A 13,621-nucleotide genomic window follows, 5' to 3' on the forward strand; every position below is an offset into this window, starting at 1 on the left:
TACGTGCTGCTTGGCAACTGCCATGCCCTCTTTTTGTATTTTTCACAACTGGGCACTCACTCCTTCAGACATGTCTTGGAGCAGGGGTGTGACCTGGTCCCACAGGGCATATTGGTACCTGGCGAGGCATGCCAAATAGTTGACGTTCTTGATGCCTAAGGCTCCTGTCGTGTAGAACTTCCTCCCAAAGGAGTCCAGCTTTTTCCCCTCCTTGTCCATGGGTGTTGAGGAAGAATGACAGTTCCTAGAGGACAATGTCACCACCATGGAGTTTGGTTTAGGGTGTGAGAGCAGAAATTCCGCTTCCTTTTCCTGCACCTTGTAGAGGTGGTCCAGCCTCCTGGACAAAATGGAGATGGATGCTGGTTTCTCCCAATGAGATTCTACAGCTTGTAGGAGGACAGAGGTCATCGGTAGAGCAATGGCTGCTGAAGTGTCTTTTTGGACTATGTCATACACTGGGTCGGTGATTTCTGGCTGCGGTTGCACGATGGAGAAATCCAGTGTAGAGGCCATCCTTTTGATTAGGTCACTGTACGATCCTAAGTCCTTGGAGGGTGAGACCGGAAGGTCTTCTCCTACTGGGGTGGAAGGGCCCGCCGGATTGCCCGAATCGGACTCATCGGAGTTGGAGGCAGTCACTTATGAAACGTTGGATCCTCTCAGATCGGATCAGCCTGAATCTGATGGTGCTGGTCTGGTTGGCTTGGTTGAAGTCGACGGGGCGGCTTTTCTATCTTTAGGTTTCTTTGGGGGCTGCTTTAGTTCCCTCAAAATCAACCTGATGTGGAGAGTGTGGAGTATCGGTCCCACTCCGTGTAGCGTCGGAGCAGAGGCCAGGGTAGGGGTGGTCCATAGAGGTACTGCAGTTGCCTCTGATTCCATGGGTGGAAGTATGGTCTCGGCCGATTGTCGGTAGGTATCCTTGGCTCTAGCGGCCAGTCGACGGGTTCCTGCTCTGGTGGGTCTCTGACAGGGGATCCGACGGGAGTGGTCAGAGCCGAATCGGACGAGGCTGCACTTTGCTGGGTGAGGTCTATGTCGTCACCCTCAGTGGAGTCCAGGGTCGCATCCTGTCTGTGGCCAAGTAAGATTTTCAGGGTACAGACACCGAAACCGAAGGGTCCAGTCGACGCAGAGTGAGCTGGAGCAATGTGGAGTCCTTGGGTGTGGAGGAGGTCCGACGCTTCTTGGAGTGTTCTTTGTGGGGGTGTTTGTCCTTCCACTTTTTTGTCGATGACGAGGCAGAGGACTGAGAGGCCGACAACTGTCAGTTCAATGTCAACTTGATCGATGCGGCTGGGTTCGAAGTCAATGCCATCTTGGTCTACTAACCTATATATGTAACCTATCACTAAATTCAGCTGCTGTACCAGAAGGCCAGCTGTTGCACAAGAGTAGCAAATGTAACACCAATTTTACAAAAGGAACCCAGAGGGAAACCAGGAAATTACAGATCTGGCCTAGGCAAATTAATAGAAACTGTCATCAAAGCCTGCTGACAGAAAATCAGCATGGCTTCTGCAAAGGGAAGTCCTGCCTCACCAACCTTTTGGAGTTATCTGATAAAGTTAACAAGCATGTAGACAATGGTGACCCAGTAGACATTATATTCCTGGACTTTCAAAAAGTTTTCAACAAGGTACCTCACCAAAGACTCCTTAGCAATCATGGGATAAAAGAATGGGTTCTCTTATGGATTAAAATTGATTCAATGACAGGAAGCAAAGAGTAAGAATAAAGCCACCGTTTTCACAATGGAGGGAAGTAAGCAGTGCAGTCTTATAAAGATCAGTATTGGGACTGGTACTACTTAATTTTATTCATAAATTATCTGGGACTAGGGGTGAGTAGTGTAATGGCCAAGTTTACAGATGACCCAAAATTATTTAGTATGGTGGAAACCAAGGTTGTGAAAAGCTCCAAGAGAACCCCCACAAATTGGGTGCGTAGGTGACGATGTGGCAAATGTAGTTCAAATGCCGGTAAGTTTAAAGTGATGCTTATTGGGACAAAAAAAAATCCCAGCTTCAAGTATAAGCTAATGAGGTCTGAACTTGCTGAGATTTAGAGGAAAAAAGATTTGGTGCCATAGGGGATAGTTCAATGAGAGTGTCAACCCACTGTGCTGCAACAGTGAAAAGGGTAAACTCTGTGTTAGAGATTATTAAGAAAGGGATTGAGAATAAAATGTCCAATATTGTAATGCCCCTGTAGAGATCGCTGGTGCATCCTCATTTGGAATACTACGTACTGTTCTGGTCACCATATCTCAAAAAGGACATTGCAGAGCTGGAAAAAGTACAGAGTAGGGAAACCAAGATGATTAGGGGACTGCAGTAGTTTATAGTGCTTTGAGACATTTGTAGAGTCTGAGACTTTTCAGTTTAGAAAAGAAGTAACTATGGGGAGACGTGACAGAAGTGTATACAATTATGCATGGGACAGAAAGAGTTGACAAAAAGAAAATTTTCTCCTTCTCCCATAATACTAGAAGTCAAGGGCATCCAGTGAAGCTAATAGGCAGTAGGTTCAAGATGGACAAAACTACTTTACACAGAGAATGATTAAAATGTGGAATTCATTGCCAGAGGATGTACTGATGCCAAAAGAATAAGCAGCTTTCAAAGGGGATTAGATAGATTCATGGAGGATAAGTCTATCAATGGCTACTAGCCCTGGTGATTGAGGGGAACCTCCACGTTCTGAGGTAGTCAACCTCTGAATCCCAGTAGGAGGAGCTAACATCAGGGGACAGCCTCGGTCTCTATGCCCTGTGGTTGGTCCTCCGGAGGAACTGGTTGGCCACTATGTGAGACGGGGAGAGGCAGGGGGAGAGTCCAAGCCCAAGCCGGGGTCTGAGTCCCAAAAGCCAAGAAGAAACCAAAAGGGCAAAGTTCAGAGCACAGAGTCCAAGTCCGATCCGGGGTCTGGGTCAAAAGAGCAGCACAGGAACCAAGAGAGCAAAGTCCAAAGCAGAAACCAAGAGTGGGGTCATTCGAAGCCAGGAGTCAAGAAGCTGAGGGATCAGTTTCAAAGTCAAGCCGAGGTGGATGCACAAAATAGACTTGTTGCTGCCACAGGGTGCTCAGCCTGGAGCAGGGAGCTAAATGGTCCACCACCACGGTTTCCAATTAGGCGCCTGTTAAAACTCCAGGCTGAGTGAGTGCCTAGCTCACAGCTGCGCCCCTCGGCACTGGATTGCCAAGTCTTGGCGGAGTCACTCCCTTACATGAGCCATCCACAGGGGCGAGTCAGGAGGGCTTTCTGCTTGCAGCCGCTCAGGTGCAGGGAATGTGAGCAGTGGCAGCCAACTATCAGTTTCTGTGCTTTCAGAGGGGCCAGCTGCAGGCTCTGCTGTGACTGGCAGCTCCCCTTTATCATTGCCCATGACAGGATGCTGAGCTAGATGGACTATTTCTCTGATCCAGCAGGGCTCTTCTTACACCACTGCACCTGTGCATACTCCTAAGGAGCATGCCACCAGGCAGGGATGAGGCTCTGTATCACAAAGAACCCATACACACACTTGCACTCACAGGGATGGACTGGGAGGAAACCAACCAGCCAGCCCCATGCGGCACGCACATGGGTTGGACAAGAGCTTCCTTTGCTACGTGGGGCTTAGCTGAGTACCCCCTTCCACATGCCAAAAAGAGCTTGAGCTGTCCCATGCTTACAGTTGGGAAGGCTCTAGCTTCAGCCATTACCCCAGAAGGACTTTTCTGGTGGCCTTAATGGCCACCTCTACATACTCACAAGAATACTGGAAGGAGCTACTGTGGGCACTTAAATTCTGAGAGAAGCTCCCCAGGGACAAAGAGCCTCTGTTTTTTAGTACATCACTGTCCTTGTTCTCTGTTTTCTGGAGAAATGTTTGCTGTCTGGAAGATGCATCTCTGAAGGACGTGGAGGAAGAAGAGTGCATGTGTGCGTGTGCATGAAAATGCTCAGAAGGGAAAGCAGTATTGAATAGCCCGATCTTGTCAGATCTCAAAAGCTAAGCATGGCCAGTACTTGGGAAGCTACCAAGGAAGACTGCAGAGAAAGGCAACTACAAACTACCTCCACTTCACATTTGCCTTGAAAGCCCCTTGCTAGGGTTGCCCTAAACTGGTTGCAACACACACAAATGCACCTACATTAACACTTTCTTACATCCCCTCTGCAACAAGCATATACACAAATAGTAAATCCTGCTGAATGTATCAGAATTCCAGCTGCTATTTGTGGATCTAGTACAAGGTAGATTCCAAGTGATCGTAAGAAGTCTAGTATAATACGTTTAGACACAAGAAACTGTCCATAACGGTTTAACTTGCCGAAGTTGGAGAATCGACTTCAGTAATGGGAGGTGGTGTGTGTGATCAAGCAGGGATGCCTCCTGTGTGGACAAATGCATTGTACACAGGAACTGACTACGGAATGCTGTAAGGCGCGAACTAAAAAGAGCCAGAGCTGAATAATGCCCTCTGTCTAGCCTGCGTTTCAGATGCATGGAGGTGAATTGTGGTGATTTAGCAGCAAAGAAAGCTGGTATGTGCTCAAAACAATTTTTTTCTGGAACTGGAAACAAGGTTGTGGGGCTAAGTCCCAGAGAGCCCTGAGTCATATTAAATCCTGGCCACCATCCAGTGTCTGCTAGGCGAGAGCTGTGGTTGTGGTTACTTTCCCTGAAGACAGGGGTGCAAAAATATTGTCAGTGACGAAGCCTTACACTCAAAATGCCCTCAGGGGGCCTCTATGTTTGTTTCAGGTTTTTTAATTATGACTTATTCCTAAGAAGAAACATACTCTCAACCACAACTCTGTCTAAATGGAGGAGCTTTTTTTAAGGCAATGTTAATATGAGGTTCATGTCTTTTTTTTCCATACTAAAAATGTGGTCTGTTCCCACTCCTAGATTACACAGATAACGTGTGTTCAGCCCAAGTGTGCTGTCGCACTTCTTATTATCTAGTTATATGTCACTGTGGCATTTGTGAGTTCTCGGCGTAGCCTAGTGGGAAAAACCAGAAGACCATGTAAAAATGTATAAAAACTGTAGATGGAGTGGAGTTCCAAGGCAACGCCCTTCTTAGACATCAGGAGTGCAACCATTAATGTGTTTGAAGGCTTAGCATAAATTACCAACTTGCAAAATACGCAAAGTAGGCTATTCAGATTTGGCAAACTCAAACACATGGAGTGCTTATGTGGCAGACATGCAAGAATTTCTCAACAGACCAGTAGTAACGTGTACAGGATTCCCTGAAAATTTGAAAACCATTGACCTATTGAGACAGGTAATAGATAAGAACCTAAGAACACAAGAAGAACCTTCTGGATCAGACCAGCATCCTGTTTCTTGAAGTACCTTCATGCAAAGGAATTCCAGAAGCTTTCTACAAAGGCATTATAGGACTGACTTTTATTTTCAGTCCCTTTCCTAGTAATTCTTAGCATGGTACTTGACTTTTAACTTTTTCTTTTGTGATACCCTGACTTCAAGCTGCACTACATTTTGAATGTTTAGGATAGGTAACTAGCTTAAAAATATGTATATAAAACAGCCAATGGAGAGAGAATAATATTCAAATGTTAATTGAGTTTTCCTTGCAACATGTTCATGTCCGTCGTACAGCACTGCAGAGAAAGACTTCATTTTTGTTACGTTTCCAATGTGGAAAAAGGTGCTGTCAATAAATTCAAGCTACTGTTAATCACCAGGGGACAGGCCATCTCTCTTAAACAGAAGGGAGCTGCTTCTACTGAAATGAGCCAGGGGTTCATGTAGCCTAACTGATGTCTACTCCAGCAGACTCATTCCAAGATCTCAGGTCTGGTACCTGAAATCTTTTAACAGGCGATTTAAGGGATTGAACCTGGAGACTTATTTACTTACTTAATCATAGCCTGCAGTTGCTTCTGGCGCATTTTTTTAAATTAACAAAATATTATTTAAGGAACTAGCAGTACACACTAAAAAACCTATTAGGAAAAAATTCTAAATAAAATGAACACTAAGAACACTGCCCTGGGAGTAAGATTCATTGAATATAATGGGATTCAGTTATAAGTAGACCTGTTTAAAAGGTTAAAACATGATTGTGAAGACAGTTGGTGAGCTTTGCTATTTCTCCTCTTTTGCTTTACAATTTAAGCCTTGTTGTTCCCCCCAGCACCTTTTTTCTCTCTCTCGTATTTTTAAAAATGAGCTATATTTGGTGCCATCTAGTGATTTTCCAAGGCTTATTTCTTTTCTTCTGGAGAGGAACATTTTAGACACATGCATCTGATGTGCATATTAGACATTAATATTTAGACACTATTCCATGCCAACACATTAAAGGGAGATCTGTTTTTTCTTATTATATCAGTACAACTAAGTGCAATTTGCTCCAAGACCTTCCGGTTATGCCAATTTTGTGGGTCTGGTTTCAATTTCCCTATCCTGACACTCAACCCAAACTTGCTATTTACTTGCTTAGTTTATAGTCTGCCTTTCTTGTTGAGACTCAAGGCAGATTATGGAACTGGAAAACAATGTGTGTGCGCACACACACAAAGCCAGTACAGCATATACAACCAAAGCTATACAAGGAGAACAATGAAATAAAAACACTATAGCTAATCCAATAAGCAATGCAATATAATATATTTTTAAAACTGCCTAAAGCAGGACTTTTTTTGAGCAAGAACGGAGTTTCGGCTGGCTTGGTGTAAGTGGGTGTGACTTAATATGCAAATGAGTTCCTGCTGAGCTTTGTCTACAAAATGCATTGTGTGAAGCAATGATGATGTCAGGGGTGTTACCTAATATGCAAATGAGTTCCTGCTGGGATTTTTCTAAAAGAAAAGCCCTGGCCTAAAGTATTCAGACATGGAGATTACAACCCTATTCTCTTTTATCACAAAGGGCTCTCTAACTCAACTGCAGAGCAAACGGATGGAGGTTTACAAGTTTACAGGTAATGGGCTGGATCCAACCAGTTTTTTCACTACTGAAGTCCTTGTTCAGTCTGACTCGACTTTTCAACAGTTAAGCAATACTTTTGATAAGCTTTTATCTCTCTCAGATTATTTGGCTAAGATTCAAGATTGGTATGTTATATCTGTGAATTATATATTTTTATAATCCTGATGTTTTTGCTTTTGTCAATTCATATATATCTCCTTTCACGTGTTATCATCTTTATTGGATGATCTTTAACCTTTTCATTTTTGTTTCTGTTGCCCCCCCCCCCCGCATGTTAACCTGTAAAATTCTATAAAATTCAGTAAACAAAGTATTGGGTTTAAAAAAAAAAAAAAAAAAAGCTATGCTAGGATCAGTATCCTGCATTGACAAAAGCCATGTAGGACAGAGGCTATAATAACAAGAGGAACTGAACAAGATGAAATGATAAACATGATAAGATCCAACCCAAGAGGTTTTCTCATATATGACAAAATGGGGAATGGGGTTGGACTTGTGACACTGAAGCTCATAGGTCAAGAGTCCCAGCAGTGGTGGAAAGGAGCAGTTTCTCTCTTGAGTCACTTGTAGGATATTACCATAACCCTGAATTTTGATGCACTGGGAGAGGCATTCTTCGGTGTAAGCGTCTTTAGGCATACTTGTGCCATATGAAGTCCAAGGCACTGATCAGATGGAACCAGGACTTTTGGGGGGAGTAGAAAAAGCCCAGCTTCTCTTCTCATTTGCATATTAGGCCACACACCCTGACACCAAGCCAGCCAGAATTACATTCCTGCTCAAAAAAAGCCCTGGATGGAACCAAGCACAGGCAGGTTTACTCTCACACCTTATAGCACAGAATCCCACATGCCCTCATAGCAGACCAGTGTGCTGAATCCAATGCAAACGTTGCAACTCTTCTCTTTTGCAGGAGAAATGGATGCAGCCAGCTTCTTCCTGCAGTATCTGATCTGCAGCAAGAGACTCTTGTATTCAGCTGTGAAAGCATCCAGTGTTATAAGGAGCAATTTCCCATGTTGCGTACCTGTTCCTAACCTGGCCCATTTCAGGTGTGTGTGCATGGGGCGGGGAACTGAATGTTTGAATCTTCCAGAACACAACATACAATTTTCGTTATTGCATACAGTATTCACACAGAGAAGATAGTCATTAAATTCCTACCTGGATTGCTAGTTTTCTAAACGTGAGCAACATTTCATGTAGAGGAAGACTCAAACATATGCTTCCCCTCCCACACACACCCCTGTAGCCTGAAGTGGAACAGCACATTCACTGGCACATCACACAGGACTTGTGCTCATTTATCCCAATATTAATCAGAAAACTTAGAAGTGAGGAGATAGGAAGAAAAAAAAATCTAGACCAGGGGTGTCAAACATGAGGCCCGGGGGCCAAATCAGGCCCTCGAGCAACTAGTTCTTGTCTGTTTCCTTCTCCCTCTCTCTTGCTTCCTTCTGCATCTCAGCTTGCTTTACAAGGCTTGCTCAACTACACAGGAGCTACAGAGCAAAACCTCAATTTTTACCATTGTTTGAGGCTTCTCCCCCTCCTGGTCCTCTGGGGAGGGGAGGGAAAGAGCCAAAGCTTCCTTTGGCCAGTTCCCTGGATCCCATGGGGGAAATACAAAGAAAGCACCTTTAAGACCAACAAGTGCTAATGTTTTAAGCATGTTTTATTTTAAGTTTTTTTTAAAAAAAATCTTTAGTTGTGTTTGTGTCCTTTAAAAAGTTTATATCTCTGCTACCTAATCTTAAATAGGTACACATATGGCCCAGCCCAACATGGCCTGGCCCGACAAAGTCTCATTTATGTCAGACCTGGCCCTCATAACAAATGAGTTCGACACCCCTGATCTAGATCTTTCAGCTCAAAGCTCAAGACTTTGCCTTTTCCCCCTTCAGAACTGAGTAAAATCCCTCAGTATAACTGCTTTTGGTAACAGGGACTCTACACCAAAGTATTTCCTGGCCCATCATGATCAGAAGGCTGGAAGACCTTAGCTAGGTCTTGGCTACCAAGAAAAAGGACTTGTCATCGGCCTCAGCTCTTCTATATGGTCAGCACAATCACTCTGCAGTACCAGTTAGGGCAAAGGGAAGAGCAACACTCATTAGCAAAGACTTTACATTAACAGAAACACTCTGGCTTCCTCCAAAGAATCCTGAGTGCTGTAGCCTGGTACAGATGTTAAGAATTCTCCCCCCCTTTTCTGCATAGAATTAGAGCTCCCAGGGTTTCTCAGGGAGAAGGAAGATAGCTAAATGCAGATGCTCATCACTGGCTGGGTGAGTTTAAATGCACTTAAATCATTTTAAAACTGGGCTAAACAAATAAAATGTATTTTAACAGAGATAAATGTAAAGTTCTGCATTTAGGTAGGGAAAATCAAATGTATAATTATAGGATGGGGCAGATATATCGTGGTAGTAGAATGTGCGAAAAGGATCCAGAGGTCTTAATGGACCATACACTGAATATGAGTCAACAGTGTGATGTGGTGGCTAAAAAGGTAAATTCAATTTTGGGCTGTATCAACAGAAGTCTAGTGTCCAGATCACATGAAGTGATGGTACTGCTTTACTCTGCTCTGGTTAGACCTCATCTAGAGTACTGTGTTCAGTTTTGGGCACCATAATTTAAGAAGGATATAGACAAGCTGGAACATATCCACAGGAAGTCAACAAAGATGGTGAGGAGGCATGAGACCAAGTCCTATGGGGAAAGGTTGAAGGAGCTGGGTCTGTTTAGCCTGGAGAGGAGACGACTGAGAGGTGATATGATCACCATCTTCAAGTACTTGTAGGGCTGTCAGAGAGCCAGTTTGGTGTAGTGGCTAAGTGTGTGGACTCACGTGAGAGAACCAGGTTTGATTCCCCACTCCTCCACTTGCAGCTACTGGAATGACCTTGGGTCAGCCACAGTTCTCGCAGGAGTTGTCCCTGAAAGGCAAGCTGCTGTGAGAGCCCTCTCAGCTCCACCCACCTCACAGGGGGGTCTGTTGTGGGGGAGGAAGGTAAAGGAGATTGTGAGCTGCTCTCAGACTCTGAGATTCGGAGTGGAGGGCGGGATATAAATCCAATATCTTCATCATCATCATATAGAGGATGGTGCAGAGTTGTTTTCTGTTGCCCCAGATGGTTGGAAGAGAACCAATAAGTTGAAATTAAATCAAAAGGGTTTCCAGCTCAACATTAGAAAGAATTTCCTGACAGAGCAGTTCCTCAATGGAACAGGCACACTTGGGAGGTGGTGGGCTCTGCTTCCTTGGAGGTTTTTAAACAAAGTTTAGATGGCCATCTGACAGTGATGAAGATCCTGTGAATTTGGGGTAGGTATTTGTGGGTTTCCTGCATTGTACAGGGAGTTGGACTAGATGACCCTGGAGGTCCCTTCCAACTCTATGATTCTTCTATGATTCTATTGCCCCAGAAGGTCAGGTCAGAACTGACACATTGGAATAAAATCAGAAAAGTTTTCAGCTAAACATTAGGAAGAACTTCCTGACAGTCAGAATGATTCCCCAGTGGAATAGGCACCCTTGGGACGTGGTGGGCTCTCCTTCTTTGGAGGTTTTTAAACAGAGGCTAGATGGCCATTTGACAGCAATGCTGATTCTGTTAATTAGGCGGATCATGAGAAGGAGGGCAGGAAGGGTTGCATCAGGGCTTAGTTCTTGTGGCCCTTTCTTACACACCCAGGGAAATGCTGATTAACACTTTGGGGTCAGTCAGCATTTTTTCTCCAGGCCAGTTTGACCAGGGATCTTGGAGGTTTTCTACCATCTGGGCACAGAGCAGGGGTCACTGGGGACATATGTGAGAGGGAGAGGTATTTGTAAAATTCTTGTATTGTGCAGAAGGTTGGACTAGATGACCCTGGAAGTCCCTTCCAACTTTATGATTCTAATTTCCATCATTGTACCAAAGATTCCCAAAGTCTGAATAAAAGTTTGCCAGGACTTAATTAATCTGCATAATCCATTCGACTTTCAAGGTCCAGATTTTTCAAAGAGTTGTTTGTAATAATTGGCCATCTGCTAGAACCAACAGTATATGAAGGGAATGGCAGGCAAAAGTTTTTATGGCACTAAAGGGTTTCTTCAAGATGCTTTACAGAAAGGGAAATGACAGAGGTGAACAGCTGCCAGGAATCCAAGTGTGAATTATGCACAGATTTATGCCAGTGTGCAGGGTGGTTGGATATGTGCGTGCCACTTCTCAGCAAAGGACTTGCAACGACAAAGTGCTGGGACTGCAGAAATTTTATGGATTATTAATCAACATGTCATTTAATCAGTAATGTTAAGCTATATATTTTCAGTTAGGCAAACAGGCAATCTTACATTGGCTCTTCCTTTATCTCAGACTCTTAAGTTTCGACATGGTCAGATTCTAATGGGAAAAAGTTGCAGGGCCATCTTCATTTAAAGCTCAATGTCACTACGCTATCTCCCTCTTCCAACTTTTGGGACTTTCTTCAAATACCATTAGCATGTTTCAAAGTACTAAGGACCTGACACATGCTGTTGTATTTTATTTGAATGGCGATAACCTTCATAACGCTAGAAATGAGATTCTGCGCTAACAGGATAAACTCAGCAATTCACTGAATTCACCCACACAACTCTCTTCATGGTATTTAAGTCACTAGAAGCAAGCCTTTTTAAAGGAAACTGGTGTACAAGCATGAAGACAGGTCGGGCAAAAGACAAGAGGGAAAGCTTATCCTGTGAGACAGCAGCAGAGTTCAACCCCTTTCCCTGTTCTACCTCTACCTGAGGGGGAAAGTCAGAAGAGAAACAGGATGATGATCGTCTCTGCCAAGATCTTCTTTGCCTGCTTGAAACCCTGCCCATGTATGGCCAGTGCTTAGGATTTATAAACAGGAGCTGAAAATTTAAATGGAAACTACTAATGGGAACTCTTTCGCACAGTCCAAGCAGGGGCTTATGGGCATGCTTTAACAGGAACTGGGAATTCAGAGAGAACCAGTCCCCCCCTCCTGTCAAGCTTCAATTAAGCAATTTCGGGGGGGGGGGAGCTTTTTCTCTAATCAGTCATTTATTGAGGGGGGGGGTGTACTGAACCCAGAGAAGTTCCTTTGCACTTCCTGTATGTAAAACTATGCATCACTTTCTCCAGCAGTAAAAATTTCAAAAGGCATCATCACTAACGTTGTTGTGTATGTAAATTAAGAATGTATATTAAAGGGTGTTCCTGCCTGGCTCATTGGAGCTTGTAGGACTGAGCTAGGGGACTCGGGAACAATGGGCAAATCCCTGCTGCCCTGCTCCAATCACGGGCCCCCTGCTGGTTTGAATAGTCCAATAAGGTGCTTGTACATAGTTGGCCCCGTTGGCCCAGTTCTTCAGTCTTTGAGTTCAGCCCTTCCATGCTGTACTTAATAAAAGAGCTTTGCTTGAATCACTGCTTCCGCACTTTGAACTCACTATATTATAAAGGTATAACATTTTAACACTGCAGCCTTGCTCAGTCACTGTTTCAGTGCTTTAAATTTTCTTTCGACAACTGTAAGCCTTGATATAAAAATAAAATATTATTATTATTATTATTATTAAACTTCTGCCCTCCATGATTTGAACTTTAGAGTGGAGAGGAGTGTTAGTATACTTCGAGGGGCTTAGTAAGGACCGAAAATGCAGCCTTCAAGAAGCTCTCTTTCAAAAAAATACAATTACATGATTTCTAAGCTCTATTTTAGAGACTGTTATTTTGTGGCTTCCCATTTATTACAGAGGAGCAATTGAAACATTTGCTTTCTTTTTTATACGCCTGGTATTAGAAGATGCTCTCATTAAGTCATGACAGTCTTTTGATGGAGAATTAATTTTTGTTCTGGGGCTACGCTGACCTCTTGGAGCACTACACTGCCCAAATGGAATGGCACAGATTAAGGGCCGGATTCCATTTGTCATGTGGATATGGCCAGAGTCCAGGCTCTGAAGAGAGAAACATGCCCTTTGAGGCAACACCTGACCTGGTGCTAAAATAAAGCAACAACTGGTAGGAGGAGAAGGAGTTGTAGCAAGCACATACTTGGATGATGGTTTCATTAGGTCTTGATGAAAGCCATACGGTACCTTTGTGGCCAGACGACACTCCATCACCCTGATATTATAATGAGAAGTTGCCGCCTTATTTATCTCAACGCAACTGTTTGCAATAACAAAAGCCACTCCTTGTGGAAGTCTCACGTCAGTCGCCCTGAGAGGACTGAATTCTATCAGCTTGGCCTGCAGAAAAGAAAAATGAACAGCAGTGAGAGCCATTACAACTAGTAGGCAGCAATACATTAAAGACCAATAAATCAAAATGCCATTTCTCCTCTGGGTCTCTCTCTCTCTCTTTCTCTTTCTCTCTCGGGGGATGCAGTTTAAGTAGGGACAAAGTGACACAGAACAGTGAGAAAAAAGCCCTGCCCCCTCCAGCAACCAAGGTTATCGGTCAAATCTAAATCCTTTTTTCCTTTAATGTTGCATTTGAAGAGTTACTGAAGACCAAGGAGGGTTGAAGCATCAGTAACCCAAACAAAGCTCTTGCATAGATGTCTAAAGTGGGGTTGGCCAGGGCTTTTTTTGTAGCAAGAACTCCTTTGCATATTAGGCCACATCTCCCTGATGTAGCCAATCCTCCTGGAGCT

The 13,621-nt window shown here is 43.9% G+C and overlaps 1 protein-coding gene across 3 annotated transcripts in view; it reads right to left on the reverse strand.

The window, feature by feature from the left end:
• The window catches only part of GALK2 (galactokinase 2), an 85,634-nt gene that overhangs the window by 35,447 nt on the left and 36,566 nt on the right, over positions 1–13,621 (reverse strand). For all 3 annotated transcript variants that reach the window (XM_060259850.1, XM_060259851.1, XM_060259852.1), the window contains one exon: positions 13,062–13,214. In XM_060259850.1, coding sequence (XP_060115833.1) covers positions 13,062–13,214 — 153 coding nt within the window. The remainder of the gene's footprint in view (positions 1–13,061; positions 13,215–13,621) is intronic.

This window comes from Heteronotia binoei, chromosome 19 (genome assembly GCF_032191835.1).
Source record: "Heteronotia binoei isolate CCM8104 ecotype False Entrance Well chromosome 19, APGP_CSIRO_Hbin_v1, whole genome shotgun sequence".
Lineage (NCBI taxonomy): Eukaryota > Metazoa > Chordata > Lepidosauria > Squamata > Gekkonidae > Heteronotia > Heteronotia binoei.